Here is a 19,681-nt window from a genome sequence, read left to right on the forward strand (position 1 = left end):
TGTGCCCGTGTGAGTGTGCGTGAGGCACGCTCGCATGTGTGCTCGGACACGTGTGGGCGTGTGAGTGTGTGTGGGGCACGTTCGGACGTGCGTGTCATATGTTACGTGTGTGAACCGGATGGGAACCGGCGGTTCCACTATATAACCGGGCTGAACCGACGGTTCCACTCTATAACCGGATGGGAACCGGTGGTTCCATTCTAAAACCGGGCTGAACCGGATGGGAACCGACGGTTCCACTCTAGAACCGGGCTGAACCGGATGGGAACCGACGGTTCCACTCTAGAACCAGCGGTCCCAATTTTCGGTTGGAACCGGCAAGGGTACGCGTATTTTCGAGTCGAACCAGGCGAGTCCGATTCGACTCGCCTTTTTTTAAAACACTGGAGCAACATATATACATATCAATGAGTATTCAACTATAAAATTTTTTGAAATATCTATATCCATTAAAGACGAAAGAGAGAGAGATTTAAACCTTACATTAATTTATAGCCAGGAAAAACCAAAACAGAAACTAAACTAATGATCCCAACATGTTGGGGCCCAATATCTAGATTTCATATGTGTGTGTATAGAAAATGTTGTGGTAAGGTTAACATGAAATAGTAAGATCAGTTATTAACCCAACCATCTTATCTTCCTCGGAGATTGTAGCTGAGGATGTTGATATAGATGAGTGGTAGGACAAGAAAGGATAGAATTCAGAATGAATACATAATAGGGAACTTAAGGGAGTCCCATAGGTGATAAGATAAGGAAAAGTAAATTTAGGTAGGCTGGCCATGTGCGACATAGACTTAATACATCACCAGTTAGGAGAGGCAATTTGGGTAAAGTGGAAGACTCTAAAAGGGCAACAGAAACATGGATGGAAGTGAAAAACGATATGGTGACTTATGATCTGATTAAGAATATGACCCTTGATGGAGCAGAATGGTAGAACAAGATTCGTGTAGCCAACCCTAAATAGTTGGGAGTAAGGCTCGGACTATGATGATGAAATGCAAAGAATATAGTCTATCCATTTCAAGGCATTTGATTGACACCTTATGGGATTTTTTTTAGTCTAAATTTTTTAACTGTCCACATGATCACAAAATGAATAATTTTAAACATGAAAAAAATTTTAATTTTGACTTCTTCAAGGCTTAGATCTAAATGGAAAATCAACATTACTTAATTTTCTCTCACCTAAAGATATCCATTTTTCTTCATATCATTCACTACTTCAAGAGAGTGTATGTGAAAAATTTTGGGTCAAACAAATCCCATAAAGAGGTTTTTTAGTTTTTTTGGCTTGTAAGCTAATGCAACAGAGGGTGTACCGCAAGTATCCCATATGTTTGCATATGTGTGCACATACATCGAAGAAGATTACATATGCCTCTACACATATGCTTTACAAGTTTGACAACTTTTAAAAAAGAACAAAAACAAAAAAAAAAGGGGGTATTTGTTCAACCCAGTGTTTGAAAAATTGCCGATCAAGATTGGAATCAGCCACTCCGGATCAGAAATTGTCCTGGGGGATCCAGTTCTCAGAATACATTAGGAACCAGCCGTTTTCCCCTTAGAACCAGCTCGTCTGGGTTGGTCTATACCGGTTCTCTGACATAACTGGTCGACGCTGTCAGAAAACTATTCCATTATTTTTTAAATATCTTTTTTTTTTCTAATTTTTTTTTCGCAAGCTAAACTGGACAACTCAACCGTTTTACACGTCATGTTTTCCATATTTCATTTGAAATGTCTTAAAGTTTTCAAATAAACATAAAGTGGTGGAAGGCCCGCTCCATCATCATTATCATAGCCTTTTCCCAACTATTTGGAGTCGACTACACGAATCCTAGTCCGCCATTCTACTCTATCAAGGGTCATACCCTCAGTAAGGCGATAAGTCCTCATATCTTTTATCACTACTTCCAATCATGTCCTTTGGGCCTACCCCTTGCCCTTTTAAAACCTTCCACTTGAACTAACTCGTACCAATTAACAGGTGTTGTACTGAGTCTGTGCTATGTCAAGCCCACCTAAGTCTACTTTCTCTCATGTTATCGCCTATTGGAGCCACACCAAAGTTCTCCCGAATGTATTCATTTCGAATTTTAGCCCTTCTCGTCTTCCCACTCATCCATATCAACCTCCTTATCTCAGCTACACTCATCCTATGGGTATGTTGTTTCTTGACCACCCAATATTTTACCCCATAAAGCAAAGTTGGTATCACAGCTGTCCTACAGAACTTGCCCTTCAACTTCATTAGTATGCGACGATCACATAAAACTCTGGTTACGCATCTTTACTTCGTTCACCTAACTTTAATTATATGTGCAACAACTTCATAAATCTCTCCAATTTCTTGGATTATCAACCCAAGATATCAAAAGTGAGATCTTTCTGGTATTTCTTGGCCATCAATCTTAATACTTCCTCGTCTCTACTCTTATTATCATTGTGCTTGCATTCCATATACTCTATGTTAGTTCAACTATTTTTAAAACCTTTACATTCTAGAGCATCCCCCCAAAGTTCTAACATTGTGTTGACATCATGTTGGGGCTTCGGTTCTCATCGATCAAAACTATGATGTCTACGAACAACATACACCACAATACCTCATCTTGTACGTGCCTAGTTAAGTCGAAGAGGTATGGGCTCAACACTAACCCGTGATGTAGATCTATTGTCACTGAAACCCTACTCGTCTCTCCAATAGTTGTTCACACACTAATTAGCTCTCCTTTGTACATGTTTCTCACCAAGTCAATATAGAATCTGGAGACTCCTTTCTTTTCCAACACCTGCCAAATTAAATCTCGAGGTACTTTATCATAAGATTTGTCTAGATCAATAAATAGCATGTGGATGTCTTTTCCCTTCGCCCTAAACTTCTCAATCAGTTCCCTAAGTATAGCCTCAATTGTTGACCTTCCTAGCGTAAAACCAAATCAGTTTTCTGATAAACTCATTTCATGCCTTAGTCGTTGCTCAATCACTCTCTCCCACAATTTCATAGGGTGGCTCATAAGTTTGATCCATCAATAGTTTGCACGATTCTATATGTCTCTTTTTTTTGTTGTAAATAGGCACCACAGTGCTTTTCCTCTATTCATTTGGCATCTTCTTTGTTCTCAATACCTTGTTGAATAGCTTCATCAGCTAGTCAATGTTGATCTCCCCCATGCACTTCTAAACCTCTATCGGGATACTATCTGATCCTAAAGCCTTTCCTACCTTCATCCTCTTCAAAACTTCTTTCACTTCTGATATCTTAATCCTACGAATGTATCTATGACCTTCGCCGTTATTTATGCCAACAATTCCTTCCACTACTATATTACCATTTGTTTGTCATTTAATAATTTTTCAAAATAAACTCTCCACCTTTCATTGACCTCTTCTTTCTTCACCAAGACCATTTGATTCTTACTCTTAATGCATTTCATATGGTCTAGATCCCTACACTTTTTCTCTCTCATTTTTGCTAATTTGAAAACATCTTTTTCACATTTTTTTGTTCCCAATTTGCTGTATACATGATTATATGTTTAAATTTAACCTTACTTATTATTTGTTTAGCATTTTTATTAGTATTTTTATATTCTTCTAAGTTTTGATAATTTCTATTATATTGTCAAGTTTTATAATATGATCGTTTTTTTTTAATGCCCTTCGGAATCTCGTCACTCCACCACCAAGTTTCTTTACTGGAATTTCCTTTCCCTTTAGTTTCTCCTAAAACTTCTTTTGCCACTTTCTTAATATAATCAGTCGTTTCATTCCATATAATGTTAACGTCATGTTCAGAGTTCCATTTTCCTTTTTTAACTAATTTATCCCTAAATAAGTCTATTTTTTATTTTTTAAATTCCACCACCTAGTTTTTGGAAACCAATTAATTTCACCCCTTCTCTTCCATCTCTTTATGCAGACGTCCATAACCATGAGCCTATGTTGTGTCATCAAACTCTCTCCTAAGATAACCATTAGTCTTTACATGATGGTCGATCTACCTTCTTAACTAGAAAGAAGTCTATCTGGCTTTTATACAATCCATTTTGTATAAGTTATTAAATGTTCATCTCACTTTGTAAAGTAAGTGTTTACTATTGCTAGGTCATAGGCCATAGCAAAATTTAGAATAGCCTCACCCATCTCATTTTTTTCATCAAAACCATATCCCCCATGTACCCCTTCATAATCTCTATTATTTCCCTACATGACCATTAAGGCCCTCCTAAAAAGGTCCTCTCTCCGTTTGGTATGCCTTGGACTAATCCATCCAATTTCTTGTAAAATTCTCTTGTTCTCTAGTCCTACTTGTGGTGCATAAGCACTTGTTACGTTACTTATTTCTTCCCCTAATACAAGTTAAATTAATAGAAGCCTATCACCTACTCTCTTGACATTAACTACTCTAACTTTCAAATCTTTGTCTATTATTCTATCCACACAATTTCTATTATTATCCTTTCCTATACACTAAAATTTATACCCATCTATTCTCTTAGCTTTTTCCCCTTTCCATTTAGTTTCTTGTAAACAAGTTATGTTTACTCTTAATCATCTCATTGTATCTACTAACTCCATTTCATAAATACCAAAGTTTAAACCCATCTACTTCCTTAGTCTTTTTTTTTTTTTTTTTCCCCACTTAGTTTCTTGCAAACAAGTTATGTTTACTCTACTTCATCTCATTGTATCTACTAACTCCATACTCTTATCTGTAAGTGTTCCTACATTCTATGTGGCTAGAAAAATCCTATTCTCTTGGATTAGCTTCTTTACCCTCGCTTCTCCAAAATGTCGTGGGAACCCACTCCATAATTTAGTTTTTTCAAATGTGCAATTTTTCAAACCCTTAAATGTTCTAAATCTTCTCAAGACAAAACCGAGAAACATATACTAGATAAAATAGATGTCAAAAGACATCATGCATTGTGTACAACCTGAAGTAGAGGTGGCTGTATATCTGTCACCACCTCTGCAAAATTGCGAGTATAAAATGCTGCCAAGGCACTGCAAAAGAATGCAAGACAGGTCAAACATGAGTATCATAGAAGGGAGATCCAAGACAAAAATCTGAATACAATAAAAAACAAAACCCATAAATTATCAAATAGCCCAGTCTGATACATAAACAATAAGATTGTAGACACTCATCTAATACTCATGCTACCATCTTCAACTTATTAATCAAAACAAAAATATTATTTCCAATCAACTCTAACATGCAAATCAAAACTTTTCTTTTCAGAAGTAATCAATTCCAATGCATACCCAGATAGATATGAGCACTGGAAGGGCTCTGATATTTGGTTTGCTTCTCAATATCCATAGGAGATTATCCACAGATTGATATTGGGCAAGAATCTATATATCAATTATTTTCTTATAAAGAATTCAAGAGCGCTAAAAACCTTCATCCTAAGTCACCCATCAGTTAATTACCGTTCGCACATATATCTTGGGTTCCATACTAGGGTGTGGATCATGCAATGAGGCGTAGAAAGTACTCTACTATTACCCCTAAACACTACACAAATTTCAATGGCTACTATGGCTCCCAGGTCTTTATTACACAGGTCAAACTCCAACTTCCAACAACTCCAAGTGGTTTCCTAATCTCCCAAACTCTGTGAGATGGAGGGCCCTCTAATATCCTCACTCAGCCACTCACTAGGGCTTGATAATCAGAAAATATTGCAAGATGGTCTGTTCCACATAACCTATGATTATAAACCAGCTAGTTAAATCTATTCAAGTATATTAGACTGGAATATTTGTAATTTATTTGTCATTTATTCCTTGTCTAAAAAGTTGATTCTCATTCAAAAATTCATGTCTTCATACAACTCAACACAATGGTGAGAGAGGGAATTATCAACTGTGTTAGAAGTTCCCTAGTTTCCAGAACTTAGAGAATGCCTGGGTGTGCGTGTGCACACAACAAACATACGTGCATGCATCTACGTCATGCAGAGATTACACACATTATATAAATATATACATGCATATGTAGAAGCATGTGGGGATGTATACTATATAGACATCATCATCATCAGAGCCTTTTCCCAACTAATTGTAGTTGGCTACACGAATCTTGGTCAATTATTATGCTTTATTAAGGGCCACACTCTCAGTGAGCCATAAGTCCCTATATCTTTTCTCACTACTTCCAAACATATCCTTTTGGGCCATAAATCCCCATATATAGAAATACACTTATAAAAAAAAATGCAATGCATATAAAGACACAACTGCAGTGGAATCTTGTTACCCTCCCCTTAATGTATTAGCTATTAATGAGGACAATAATGCAGGAAAATAAAAAGAGGAAAAAACAATTCAATAAACTATCAAAACAAGATAGATTTGACTGAACCTGGCTTTCCTTGCACAAAAAAAAGACCCCAAAACTCCAATAGGACCTGGTGTTACTGTTCACACCTTGTTTTATTGTTCATGCCCAAAAGTGTTAGAAACCCTAACATCTTAGGCCCTTTTATCACATTATAATAAAAAGATCAAAACCATCATCACTTAAGTTAAAACTAAGGTTCAAAAAAGCAGAGCCAGGTGCTTAGGTGGCCAGCGTTTTGACCACCTAGGCAGGCACCTAGAAACACCTTTGCAAGAGGGGGAGAAGGGGGGGGGGGTGGCCATTGGGGGTGGCTACACCTTTGCAAGAGGCGGAGAAGGGGGGGTGGCTACACCTTCGCCATAGGCTATTTATTCCAAACATAGATATGTTTTTTGTGCTATAGTCTATTTATTTCAAACAACAATATTTCAATCACTTCAAATACATACATGAAGGAATATCCATAATATCTTTTTACTTTTTCATACAAATTCTTTGTTACGTAATATGAAACCATATATTGCACTTTCTTTTCATGTAAGCAATCCATCCAACCAAAACATGCAACTAACCCTAATTTGCGAGGTTCCCTAGCACATTTAGCACCACATATCATCAAGACTAGACCTTTTTATCGTCAATGATCATTTCAAAATCATGTTTAAAGAATAAAAAGAACTATCTTTCTGAAATGATGAATACAAATAGTAATTCAATTCCCCAAATTAACCATTAATTTCTCCCAATTAACCATTAGAGCAGCCAAAAATCAGTGATGTAATCTCAAAACCCATAAACTCCCTTAATAGGTTTATTAAGGGGGCTTATGCTTTCTAGGGGGTGGGGTTGTGAGGCTAGATTGCCCCCACAAAACCCTTTTCCCCTCTAGGCAGCCTAGGCAAGTGCCTAGGGGCAAGGATGCCCAGGGCGCCCACCTAAGCAGTGGGCAGCTGAATTTTCGAACATTGGTTAAAACATTATAAGAATATTCCATAAGTCCCTCCACTCAAGTTATATTACAAAAGATTCCTAAACTGCCCCTAACTTTAATTAAAACACCGGAAATCACTAAGATTCTGTAAATACAACAACAAACTAAAACTAAACTAAAAATAAACTCCTTCAAAAAGTTGGCCTTTCCCTCCGATGTGGATCATCATAAAGGGGGGTCATCAAAGGATGGACTAATTGGGTCGAAAGGGCACATGGGAATTGTCTCGACTAGTTGAAGGAAAATACAGTGCATCACTCTCCCCCGGTTGGGAAGCGGTTGGGAAGAACTCGACCTTGAGTTTGATTCTTGTTCTATTGCTACTTCGAGTAAGTGGTACTCAAAAAGATTAACGACATTGAACACATTCAAAGTCTCAATCTTAGATAGAAGGTTGATCTTATATGCATTACTCCCCATCTTCTTCATCACCCAAAACGATTTGATTATCTTGTTATTCCGCTTGTTGTATTTGCCCATCAGATGTGTATCTCTACATAGATAAACAATCACCAAATCGCCCAATTGAAACTCTTTGAATCAGCTATGTTTATCTATAGCGTCCTTGTATTTGGTAGTGGCAATCTCCAAATTTGCTCGAATCTGGTTATGGACATCCTTCATGTGATCGCTCATACTATCAGCATCTAAATGTCCTTCCCCATTAGCTGGTAGAGGAGTCAAGTCCATCTCAAATAAGCTCTTACCGGTTGGCCTACTATAGGAACTGTTGTGAGTAACTTGGCTTATGGCAAAGCTAAGTCCCACTATCTCTTCTTATCACCCACTATGCTCCGAAGTAGGTTATCAAGGGTTCGGTTAACCACCTCAGTTTGACCATTAGTCTGTGGATGATAAGTGCTGCCGAACTGGAGGTACCCAACTTGCCATAAAGTTCTTCAAAAGTGGCTAAGAAACTTGGTATCCCTTTACAATATACTCATTTTCGGAATCCCACGAAGTCTCACTACCTCATTGAAATATAAGTTGGCCATATGAGTTGCATCTAGAGTCTTCATACAAGCAATGACGTGGGTCATCTTTAAAACCTGTCAACCACAACAAATATAGTCCATACCTCATTGAGTCCGCGGAAGGCCCACAACAAAGTCCATGCGAACATCTTCCCAGGGCGCACTCGGAATGGGATATGGAGAATATAAACATGTGTTCTAAAGCTGCCCCTTTTACAATTTGACACACTTTGCGTCTCTCCGCATACCTAGCCTCATCTTGCCTAAGTTTGGACTAATAATACTTGGACTCCATCGATGTAATGGTTTTGTCTCACCCAAACTACCCCCAAAGCCCTCCCCCTCCTCCCCCAATGTAGCTCTGAAATATGGACCTCTCTAAAAGAACTAGCAGGAATGCATAATTGACTCCCTTCGAAGAGAAAACCGTCTTGTACCACATAGTCTCCTGCAAGTCCACCTTGACACTAAGCTCAAATCTCCCCAAAATTATCATCATTAGTATACAAGTCATGCAAACACTCAAACCCTACCACCATGGTTGCCATAGTGGTCCACAGTGATATTCTCCAACTCAAGGCATCTACAGCTTTATTCTGACTCCAAGCCTTGTGACGAATCATGAAGGTAAACTCCGGCAAATATGCCACCCACCTACCATGCTGGCTATTCAGTTTATGCTACCCATTAGTATACTTCAGCGCCTCATCATCTGAAATAAAAGAAACTCCAATTGTATAAGAAAATGACATCAGTGCCTTAAAGCTTGAATGATTGCATAAAATTCCACATCATTTGTGGAGTACAACAGGGGCGTATCATTCAGCTTCTAGTTAAACTACGCTATTGATCTGGCCCCCTGGCTCAAAACAGCCCCAATACCAACTTGCGCAGCATCACACTGTCGTTCAAACATTTAATCAAAGTCTGGCAATGCTAACACAGGTGCCTTGGTGATGGAGGGAAAATTTTTCTTATTTTTCTATTTTTATTCAATTTCAATGGCGTATATTGTAGTTTTAGTTTTAGGATTTATTTCTAGAGTTTTTTAGTTTTTTAGGGATTCTAGGGGTTTTATTTTTATCATTATTCACAAGTACTATTCACAGTTACTGTTCACAAATTATTATTCATAGTTACTGTTCACGCGTTAGTTTTCATGTGTTACTTTCACAAGGGTATTTTTGAAATTATAGTATTGTTTTAGGGGTATTTTAGAGTCTTAAATATTTACTTGGATCTCAAGTGAAATTAGGGTTTCATAGGCTTATAAAAGTATGAATATCATATTTTGAGACATATGTTATTGGAATAAATTTTATTTTAGGAAAGAAGAAAGTTCTTCTCTTGGCATAATTTACAGCCATGTTCTTTCTCTATTATTGCTGATTTTACGTGTTTAAGGTTCAAGAAAAGGGTGGATTCAATTTTCCACGTTTCTTTCCTGCATCAAGTGGTATCTGAGCATGGTTCAAGGATGGCTGGAGATTGCGATGGCTTGTCGTGGAGGTCTTAGCTGTAGGATGGATAATGGAACGATCATAGTCCGACTTAGAGTTGGAGCAGAATGATGAAGCAGCCTTCAACCACTCGTTCTATGCACACGTTCTGTGTTACGAGCCTCACATTTTGGAGAATAAATTATGGGATTTAGTTGACCTGCATGATTTGAAGGAAAACGATGTGAATTTTGGCGTAGGTCACATAAAAAATCAGCAGGTTGTAGATTGGAATTTGCCACCAATTTTTGATATGTACTTAGATGATGAACAAGATCTTGTAAAAGATCCAATCTATGGTAATGATCAAGATTATGTGGGTGAACCGATCTATGATGAAGAAAAAGATAAAGATCTTAAAGTTATCAAAGAGGTGGAATGTTTAGGAGATTTAGGGTATTGGAATCATAGTAGCGCAGTGGAAGTGTGGTCGAATAAGAATCTACAAATTGTGGCTGTGGATCCAGAGAGTAATGAAATAGAATTGGAGAAAGCTTTCAAGGACAAAAAATTGATTTTGAAGTTTCCCACACAAAAAATTGATCTTGAAGTTTCCCACACAATGTTTAATGGGAGTTCAAGGATATCCATATTTAATGAATTTGCATTGAATCCTCAATATAGAATTATAGTTATCAAGATCAGTTTCCGGACGAATTATGTTTACCACGAATAATATTTGAGCCAACAAAGAAAAAGAAGGTTGAAGAAAATGTTTTTGATGCTGAATTCATTGTGGCACAATTCAAAACTCGAGGACGAGTTTTCTCCAACAAGGGGAGAATGATGGAGGAAAAATTCCTTTTATCTTTTATTTTTATTCAATTTCAAAGATGTATATTATAGTTTTAGGGTTTATCTCTAGAGTTTTTAAGTTGTTTAAAGATTCTAGGGTTTCTATTTTTATTCATTATTCACAGGTACTATTCATGGTACTGTTCACAGTATTGTTCACGAATTACTGTTCGTTTGTTATTATTCACGTGTTACTGTTCATAAGGGTATTTTTGTAATTATAGTATTGTTTTAGGGGTATTTTAGAGTCTTAAATGTTTACTTGGTCTCAAGTTAAATTAGGGTTTCATAGGCTTATAAAAAGTTGGATGTCACATTTTGAGAGACATGTTATTGGAATAAAGTTTATTTTAGAAACGAAGAAAGTTCTTCTCTTGGCATGATTTACAGCCATATTCTTTCTCTATTATAGCTGATTTTACTTGTTTAAGGTTCAGAAAAAGCGTGGATTCAATTTCCAACCTTTCCTTCCTATATCACTTAGTCATATAGCCTACTCAATCCTCTTACAGTTCTTTTCTGCTTCAGTGGCCCATTTTAAATAATCTTCTCCAACACGATCCTTAGATGGTCCATATGCTGCCCTTCACTAGTGTTGGTTATTATCAAACTTTGCTATATATGCCTTAAAGACTTGGTTCATGAACCTCATAAAGGTGCTAGGTGCATCTGATAGCCCAAATGGAATAACCAGCCAGTCATACAATTCCTCTCACATCTTAAACACTATCTTCCATTCATCACCTAGCCTGATTCTGATTTGATGGTAACCACTTCTCAAGTCTATTTTAGAGAAAATTGTAGCCGCCACCAACATGTCTAACATATCATCCAAGAGTGGTATCGGAAAGCGGTATTTTATGGTAATTTTATTAATCGCCCTATTGTCCACCCCCAGAAATCATCTTTCTTGGGCCTCAACAATGCTCGAACCACGCACAGGCTCATACTTTACTTGATAAACCCCTTCTATAGAAAATCTGAAACTTGCCTCTATAACACTTCATGCTCCTTAGCGTCATTCCATAGTCCCCTTTGGGAGGATGGAACCAGGGATGAGGCTGATGTGATGTTAGATGTCTTGTATAGGTGGTAATCCCTCAGGAAGATCATCCCATACAACATCATTGAACTCCTTGATCAATGGCTCAAGGTTAGGAGGAATCCAACTAATAGGCTTTTTTCTTCAATGCGCATTACATCACTTAACACATCTGACTCACCCAACTCCCTTATGAACTCCAGCAACGATAAGAGATTAGTGCTGCCCTCTTCTAATTTTGAAGCACTTCCCATATTAGAGGGTCCCAAAATCATTTGAACTCCATCCTTGACAAAGGAGTAAGTGTTTCTAAAACTATCATGAGTGGTACGCCTGTCATGCTGCCATGGTCTTCCCAATAACAAGTGGCATGCATCCATAGGCAATACATCTCCCCATATTTCATCTTTGTATTTTTTCTAATAAAAAAAGAAACAAAACATCGTTTAGAAATAGTTATCTAAGCGTCCTTCTTAAAACACACAATTTTATAAGGCCTTGGATGGTTTCAGTCTTGAGCTTGAGCTTGTCAATCACCTGAGAAACTACATTTTCGCAACTCCCTCCATCGATGATTAGTTCTTTCCCATGAGCAGTACAGTGCATATGAAATATGTTTGTGTGCAATCAATTATTTTCCTCGACAACCTTAGGCATAATCATGCTGCGATGGATCACCGATTCCTCCCCATGATCACTATAGGTCACTTTTGGGTCCTCTTCATGAACTGGCTGATCATAGATGCGATCACCTTCAAAAAAGTGCTGGCTATCCTCATCATAAGACCCCTCAAACAGCTTAACAAACTTGCAATTTGGGCAGTGATAAGACATGCCCAATGCCCCAGCACTTGTAGCGCTTGATGTTGCTACACGACACTCCTTTTAGGTCACTTGACTCCCGAAACAACCGCTTTTTGGCCCAGGCCACCTTGGCAGTTGATCTTCCAGCAATGCGAGATGTTGAGCCAGCACCCATCATGCTGCTTTTTCTTCCAAAATCAGCAACACAGGCTGCTGCCCTATTTCTCCCATCACTCGCACCCACGCCCCACCTGTTCGAGGGCCATTTCTGCTGAGTTTCAACCCTCTTTGCAAGGTTATAGGACTAATCAAAAGTCCAATACTGCTGCAAAACTAATACATCTTGCATAGATTAGTGCAGTGCATTCACATACTTGGCAATGGACTGCTCCTTCTGCTCGATCACATCACTATGGGCACTCGAAAGGTGAAACTCATTGGTACATTCATCCAAGTACCTATCTCCTTGGAACAACACATGCATCTTTCGATATGAAGACTAAACAATTATCCACCCAAAAAGACTCTGAATAATTCTCAAGGAGATATTTCTCCTTCAACTTTTTCCTCATCCTCCATGGTGACACAATTTTAGGTTTTCTTGTTCTTTCTCGCCTTGCTCTCAATTGTTCCCACCATACCAAAGCACTTTTCTTCAATTTAATGGCAATAATTTTAAACTTTTTATTCTAGCACATTCTTGCAATCACCCTCTCCACTGGTTTAACCAGTCTATAAAGTCGTCAGGCTACGGCTTTCCTTCAAAATCCAGAATATCTACTTTTAGATCTATGGATTTTGAAAGTCCAGCCTATACTCACTCAATTGATCTCGCGGAGCACGATCGTGAAAAGGGTTACACTCAACAATGTCTTGGGCAGACAAAACTTCATCTCGAGCACGAGCAATGCCTACAAACCACCATGTAAGTTCTTAACATGTCGACTTAAATCATCTATCTCCTAATCTGGCTCTTCTTGTTACCATAGGTTCATAGAAATCACAAAGCCTAGGCAGGAAACCAACAGAACCTAGCTGAAATCAGCAAGTTCTAGGTTGATTGGGTAAAACCTAGCCTAAAATCAGTAAACCCTAGACTTGGGTATTGATTCCCAGCCTTGTCTTTGAAGAGAACCTAGGCTCTGATATAAATTGAGCAGGAAACTAGTGAAAAGAGACAAAAATAGTTCAATAAACCATCAAAACAGGCCAAATTTAAGTGTTCGCTTTCCTTGCACAAAAACGAGACCCCAAAATTCTAGATAGGGCCTGATGTTACTAATAGTAAATTCAAACCCAGTTTTTATTGTTCGCGCCTCAAAGGTGTTAGAAACCCTAATACCCCAAGCCCTTTTATTACATTATAATTAAAAAAACAAGCTACCCCAACTTAAGTTGAAACATTATAAAATATCCTATAAGTCCCTTCACTCGAATTAAAACATAGAAGGTCCCTAAACTGCCCCTAACTTTACGTAAAATACCGAGGAAGTCACTAAGAGACTTTAAATACAGCAACAAACTAAAATTAAACTCCTACAAAAAGTCAACCTTCCTCCTCTTGGATCTCCTTGTGACCTTCGGATGTGGAATATCATAGAGGAGATCATCAAAGGATGGATTGATTGGGTCAAAAGGTCCATGAGAATTGTCATGACTAGCCGAACGACTGTTTGGTGCATTTGATAGGAGGAAGCCAAGCAATCCATTAAAATTTCTGTGGGATGGAAAAAATGGGCTTCCAACCACAAAAAAGATAGAAGAGAAACTCATCATCTATCTTTTTATTCATACCGCTATATTTCTATCTTAAGCAAGAAAAGATTGTCCCTTCGAATAAAGATGATGAAATTCCCAAGACACGATAAACAAGTTCTCAAGAGGAAGTTCATTAGTTGTTGATGACAAAACTTCTTCATTAGGCGGTTAGGATCGAGCTCCCAAAAGGAGAGCAGCAGAATCCTTGAAGGTTCAATTTTCCAAAATGCAAGAACACTGTTTTGGAGTAGGAATGCTACCTTAAAATGTTTGGCTGTAATTGTTATGTTGATTTGCTTTTCAACTCCAAGCATGATCCTACATATTTCTTGATGACATTTCCAGAAAAGGGACACAAATTCCTGAAAAGTGTTGTTTCCAACGATGTATTCTTGCTTAGATCAATCAACACTCAATTGAGGCCGCTAGACTAGTTTTAAGCAGAGGTGGAATTCAAGTCAAGAATTACATCTAGAAGCTTTAAAACCTTCTTATCTTTAGAGGAATGTCAAGTCGCTCCTACAGGAAACAAACAACTACCTTGTGTTGCTCAAAAGTTCGCATCTTCCTGTCCTTTAGAGGAACCACAGATTTAGAAGTGCTTGTCGAAGAACAACCTGATCAAGCTGATGCAATAATTGAAATAACCAACAGTTTTGGTATGCATTCTGGATTTAGTGAAGTTATTCACCTAGCTCATCTCCGACAATTTACTGCAATTGTCTCACAAAGATTTTATATTCTATAAAGAATCTAACAAGTGTGTGCGTGCGCACAAACTCACACATACACCTCCCTGATAAAGCCTACCAGTGACCAGGGGCAGTCCTATGATCCCTCTAGAACTGCCGCTGAAATTGACTTTAGACATCCAGTCTAGTCATTAGTCAAGCCCTAGTTCCACTATTCACATTTACATTCAGGGCAACCAGCTCCCTTTCGTGGATCAAGTCTTTCACTCTATATCATACATATCTGTAACTCTAAGAAACACATAATCATAATCATGGGATGAAAGGATAAAGGTGAATGTGGAACAAGAAGAACTCTGGATCCATTTTGAAATGACACATCTAAACAGCTTAGAGATAGGCATATCTAATTAAAGAATCTCTAAAATCTTCTGCAGCATCAAGAGTGTTTTTTCAGGATATAAGGAATTTCACAATTTCAAACTTCCAAAATCAAATTAATTTACGAAAGCATTTTCCATTTGGGTATAATAATCTTATTTGTTTTGAATAGGGAGAGGTTTAGCCTTCATCATGGCAATGTTCCCTGACACTTGGGTTTCAAAACAACAGCAAATAAATATCAACTTTCACCAACAACAAAGTATACGTGTGTGTGTGTGTGTGTTAGTCGCTCAAAAATATGGAGAAGAAGGAAGACTTACCTGCTAGAAGCAGATGTTGGATGAGATAAGCTAATCATGTGCTGAGCAAGGGAAACCATTGCAAGTGATCTCATTGCGCAGAACTCTGGGGATGACTTCCAAAGCTGAAAACAAAAATATTGCAATGAAGTAAATGGCAAAGAAGGCCACTAGAAGGGAAAGGAAAGTGTTATAATCAATAAACAGATCTTCAATACCTGAAGAGAAGAATGTGAACCTGGAAATATCAAAGTCATGGCACCTTGATCCCCATTAAGGCCACTAGTAACTGAAAACTGCTCCGGCTTGCACAAATCCATTTCATCCACCAGCAATTTATCTAGATCATCATCTATACCCCATAAATGTAGAAGAGACAGGCTGAAACGAAGTAAGCAACCATCTGATGTCTTGACCCATAAACGTGCATCCATAGGATCCAGTGAAATCTTTTGTACATTAGAATAACTTTCAGTAGGGGTTCTTATTTCAACACAAAGCTTCTGTTGATTGAGAGACATCAAACTTGAGAGGTCAAAGATCAGAGTTGCAATACCAGGGAAAGGGCATGAGCACTTAATTGGGGGCTTCTTGTTTTGAAGAGCTGGTAGTGATGGGCCTTGTTTTGCAGAATGACCACCTTCCCTTTGACCAGGATCATTTAGTACTGCTTTCGAATATGGTATCGCCCCTTTGCTACTGTGTGCAAGATATGGCTTTGGATCAGAAAAGAGGGTCGTTCTTTGCTGAGGATTAGCTCCTGTTGCAGATTCGTTAACCTCCCTCTCAATCTTAACAGTATGTTTTTGGGTAAGGCTCGTAACTTCCAATCCATGGGGAAGCAATGAAGAAGCTGAAGTCATACCACCTAGAATATTTCCAGACATAGCATTTATACTGATTCCCCGACAAAAATGGTCAAACATAGAATGCGACGCCGCACCTCGAAGAACACGTTCTTGAGCACCTGTCTTTACATCCCAAATGATCAAAACATCAACTTCGCCATAGTGAGCTGAGACCTTCCTACATAGGGCAGCAATATAGCCTCTTGCACTGTCCCATACAACCATCTCTGGATAAGTTGGATGGCCAGGAAACATTCTCTCCACTCGTAAAGTCTCAAATGAAGCAAGAGACACACAACAATCCTCCCCGACAGAGACAAAACAATCATTCCATGGTCGATTAGTCCATGGTGGTGGAAGGATTATTTGCCTAACAGGAGCAACATGATGGTGCAATTTATTGACAAGATTACCGCTATCTAAATTCCATATACAAATTGTGCAGTCTGCACTGCCTGATACCAGAAGTCGGTTATAATTTTGTTGCTCCGAGTTTGATAACATACAATGTGCTGCCAAACAAAGAACTGCACCATCATGCCCCAAAAATATGTGTCTGGGCTCATTCAGCTTGGTCTTATGTTGCATATCTCCGGCAACGACATCAACTTCCTGAAAAAACATGTCGAGCCTGATAATTTCTATTTCGCCATTATGGAAGCCATACACCACAGCACATGGGGCGAAGGAAACTTCACAAAGTATCATTGAGGTCGTAACAATCTTCTTTTTCCCTGAAATTGAACCATCTATTAATTTAGAGCAACCATTCGAACTCATTGGATGCAGAGAGAAACTTTGCACATTACAACTCTTCTCCATTTCAGCATTCTCCAGTCCGAGGGATGCCCTGGAATGTAAAGATAATTTTTTAGCAATGTGGCCCTTCATTTTTTGCAAACTGTCACAATTAGAAATCTTGTCATCAAGGAAACCACCTTCTCCAATCAGGATGCCCATGCAAGGATCAGAAGAACTCCAACGTGCTGCAGATAGTGATCCACCGAACTCCTGCATCGCAGGAAGCTGGCTTATTAACCAGACTGTAATTTGAGATCTCCATATCAAGGAACATTCAACATCAAAACCAAAGGATTCTGTACGAATAAGGCATTGGTTTGACTCGCAAAAACTAACTTGCAGCTTAGCATTATGTTCATTAGAAACAACAGGGATTTCACAACATAACTTAAAATCGAATGCATCACCTGAAAGAGATATCATGTAGATCAATGCATCACCTTGATTACTCCACACCAAAAAGAGACTCAAGTGCCCTTCAGTTGAATCCATCACTTCTGATGCATTGACATCTTGAATATCACTTTCAAGAAACAAGCCTCCCACAAGGTATGACTCCCTATGAACATTTCCTGTGCAAAGGGAGCTGTTCTCTAGAGATAATTCCCCTCTGATCTTTTTATCTTCCATTGATGTGAATATGCAGTGATCTCTGCAGATGAATACCAAGAACTTTCCATGAGGTTTAACAGCTATTCCCTGTATTCCAACATGCACAACATTGGGCAAAATCAATGTCTCCACATCAACAGTACTACACATATTCTCAGTTTCAGGACCATGTTCCTTTGATATTGCAACAGATAACACCCTTCCTAGTGAATCTGCCATAATGACTGAATGGTCTTCTTCTGCAGATGCTACCACAGTAATAGATTTCACTGGCCCGATAGATAAGTTCCCATGAAATATGGTGCGCAATATATTTAGGGTGCATGCATCAACAATGACTATAGCACCCTTTGAAGACCTCCTAGAGTGCGATGATTCCTTTTCAGCAAGCAACTCACTTTCAATTTGACTACTATTTCGACCTTCTCGACCCTCAGTTACATTCTGACTAGATAAATGAACAGATTCAGCAGAAATGCAAGCAATACAGACATGCCTCTTGGATGTAGGCAAAGATGAGATAGCAAACGGACTCCCAACCCATGAAGGCAATTTCCTCCTTCGTCTACAATATCCATTCCCGCTATTCCAGACACATAAAACACCATCAACACAAGCACTTATTAGTGGTTCAGAGCCAGAAGATGTTGATACAATGTTACTTGAATGATCCGTCTCCTCATGCTCTGCTACAGGGCCACATATATCCAGACCTGATATAGGTGCAGCATGACCACATAGCATTGCCATAGGCCAAACTTCCTGTAAAGGTCATAGGCAAATCATAGTCATGGAAGGATCTTGCAACATATCTCATCTACAACTTTTCCTCATTATACAAACTAAAATAAAAATCCATATTAATGAAACCACTTAACAAATTAAGGCAGCTTCCATCAAATCATTTCTCAAACTAAACAGTGACCATGAAAATAAATATGGTATCGGAACCTAAGAACCAAAGGTAGATAAACCACTGGAATCATGTGTTGTCTGGAAGCATCAATTATACCAATCACACGTTATTTTAGATTACATAATAACTGGTTAATTAACTCCATGATAGGGGCAAACAATAGCATGACATCACATGTAGATTTCCGATGGGAGCAAGTATTTAGAGTTTACATAAATAAGTCTGAACCATATTTTAGATCCATTGTGGTATCTTGTAAAACCTTTTGTAAGCTTTATGGGCCCAAGATTCTTGACACAATCTAATGAAGATCAGGTCTTTTGAAGAACCACATGAGGTCCTCGATTTAAATAAATCCTCCATGTAGAATCTATAAAGCTGAGAGCTCTATTATGTCAATCCTTAGAAACTCTAAAAGTATGTTAGTTTTCATAAACCAGATTAATATTACAGATTTCTCTCTTCTCATTTTTCTTAGTGGTCCCTGATAACTTCCAAAAGTTTCAAAAGACATGACGAGAGTTTCAAGCAACAACCTCAAATGACACAATCTGAATATGAATGTTAAGTGTACATCTCAAAGTCTCAAGCTACTTGAGTGTCACACGTAACAAAAGTGATGTACACTTACAACCATCAACAAAAAACAAATAGACAAACAACCAAAAAATACACATGTTCTCATACAACTTGGTGGATCATGACTCGCCATATATTAAACCACAAGAAATCACCTATCAAAATATATATATATATATCATGAGTCTTAGGAACTATACATATATATTTTTTGCCTAAGCTAACCTGTTTGCAGTGGCTTGTCCCCTTTGTAGTACTATTATAAATAAATGTACAACAGTTATGAGAACCAAGTCCATACATGGTACAAAAAGGGGTAT

General features: G+C 38.2%; 1 protein-coding gene across 2 annotated transcripts in view; it reads right to left on the bottom strand.

Moving 5' to 3' along the window:
- The window catches only part of LOC18433340 (Transducin/WD40 repeat-like superfamily protein), a 28,357-nt gene that overhangs the window by 5,285 nt on the left and 3,391 nt on the right, over nt 1-19,681 (bottom strand). For both annotated transcript variants that reach the window (XR_016052655.1, XM_006843433.4), the window contains exons 2-4: nt 15,824-18,628; nt 15,627-15,730; nt 4,953-5,022 (exon numbers count right to left, since the gene is read on the bottom strand). Coding sequence is in view for 1 of the 2 variants with exons in the window: in XM_006843433.4 (XP_006843496.1) it covers nt 4,953-5,022; nt 15,627-15,730; nt 15,824-18,628 (2,979 nt within the window). In the remaining variant the exon portion in view is untranslated. The remainder of the gene's footprint in view (nt 1-4,952; nt 5,023-15,626; nt 15,731-15,823; nt 18,629-19,681) is intronic.

The sequence above is a fragment of the Amborella trichopoda genome, chromosome 1 (assembly GCF_054954075.1).
Source record: "Amborella trichopoda isolate Santa Cruz 75 chromosome 1, AtrichopodaSantaCruz75HAP2 v2.0, whole genome shotgun sequence".
Classification (NCBI taxonomy): Eukaryota; Viridiplantae; Streptophyta; class Magnoliopsida; order Amborellales; family Amborellaceae; genus Amborella; species Amborella trichopoda.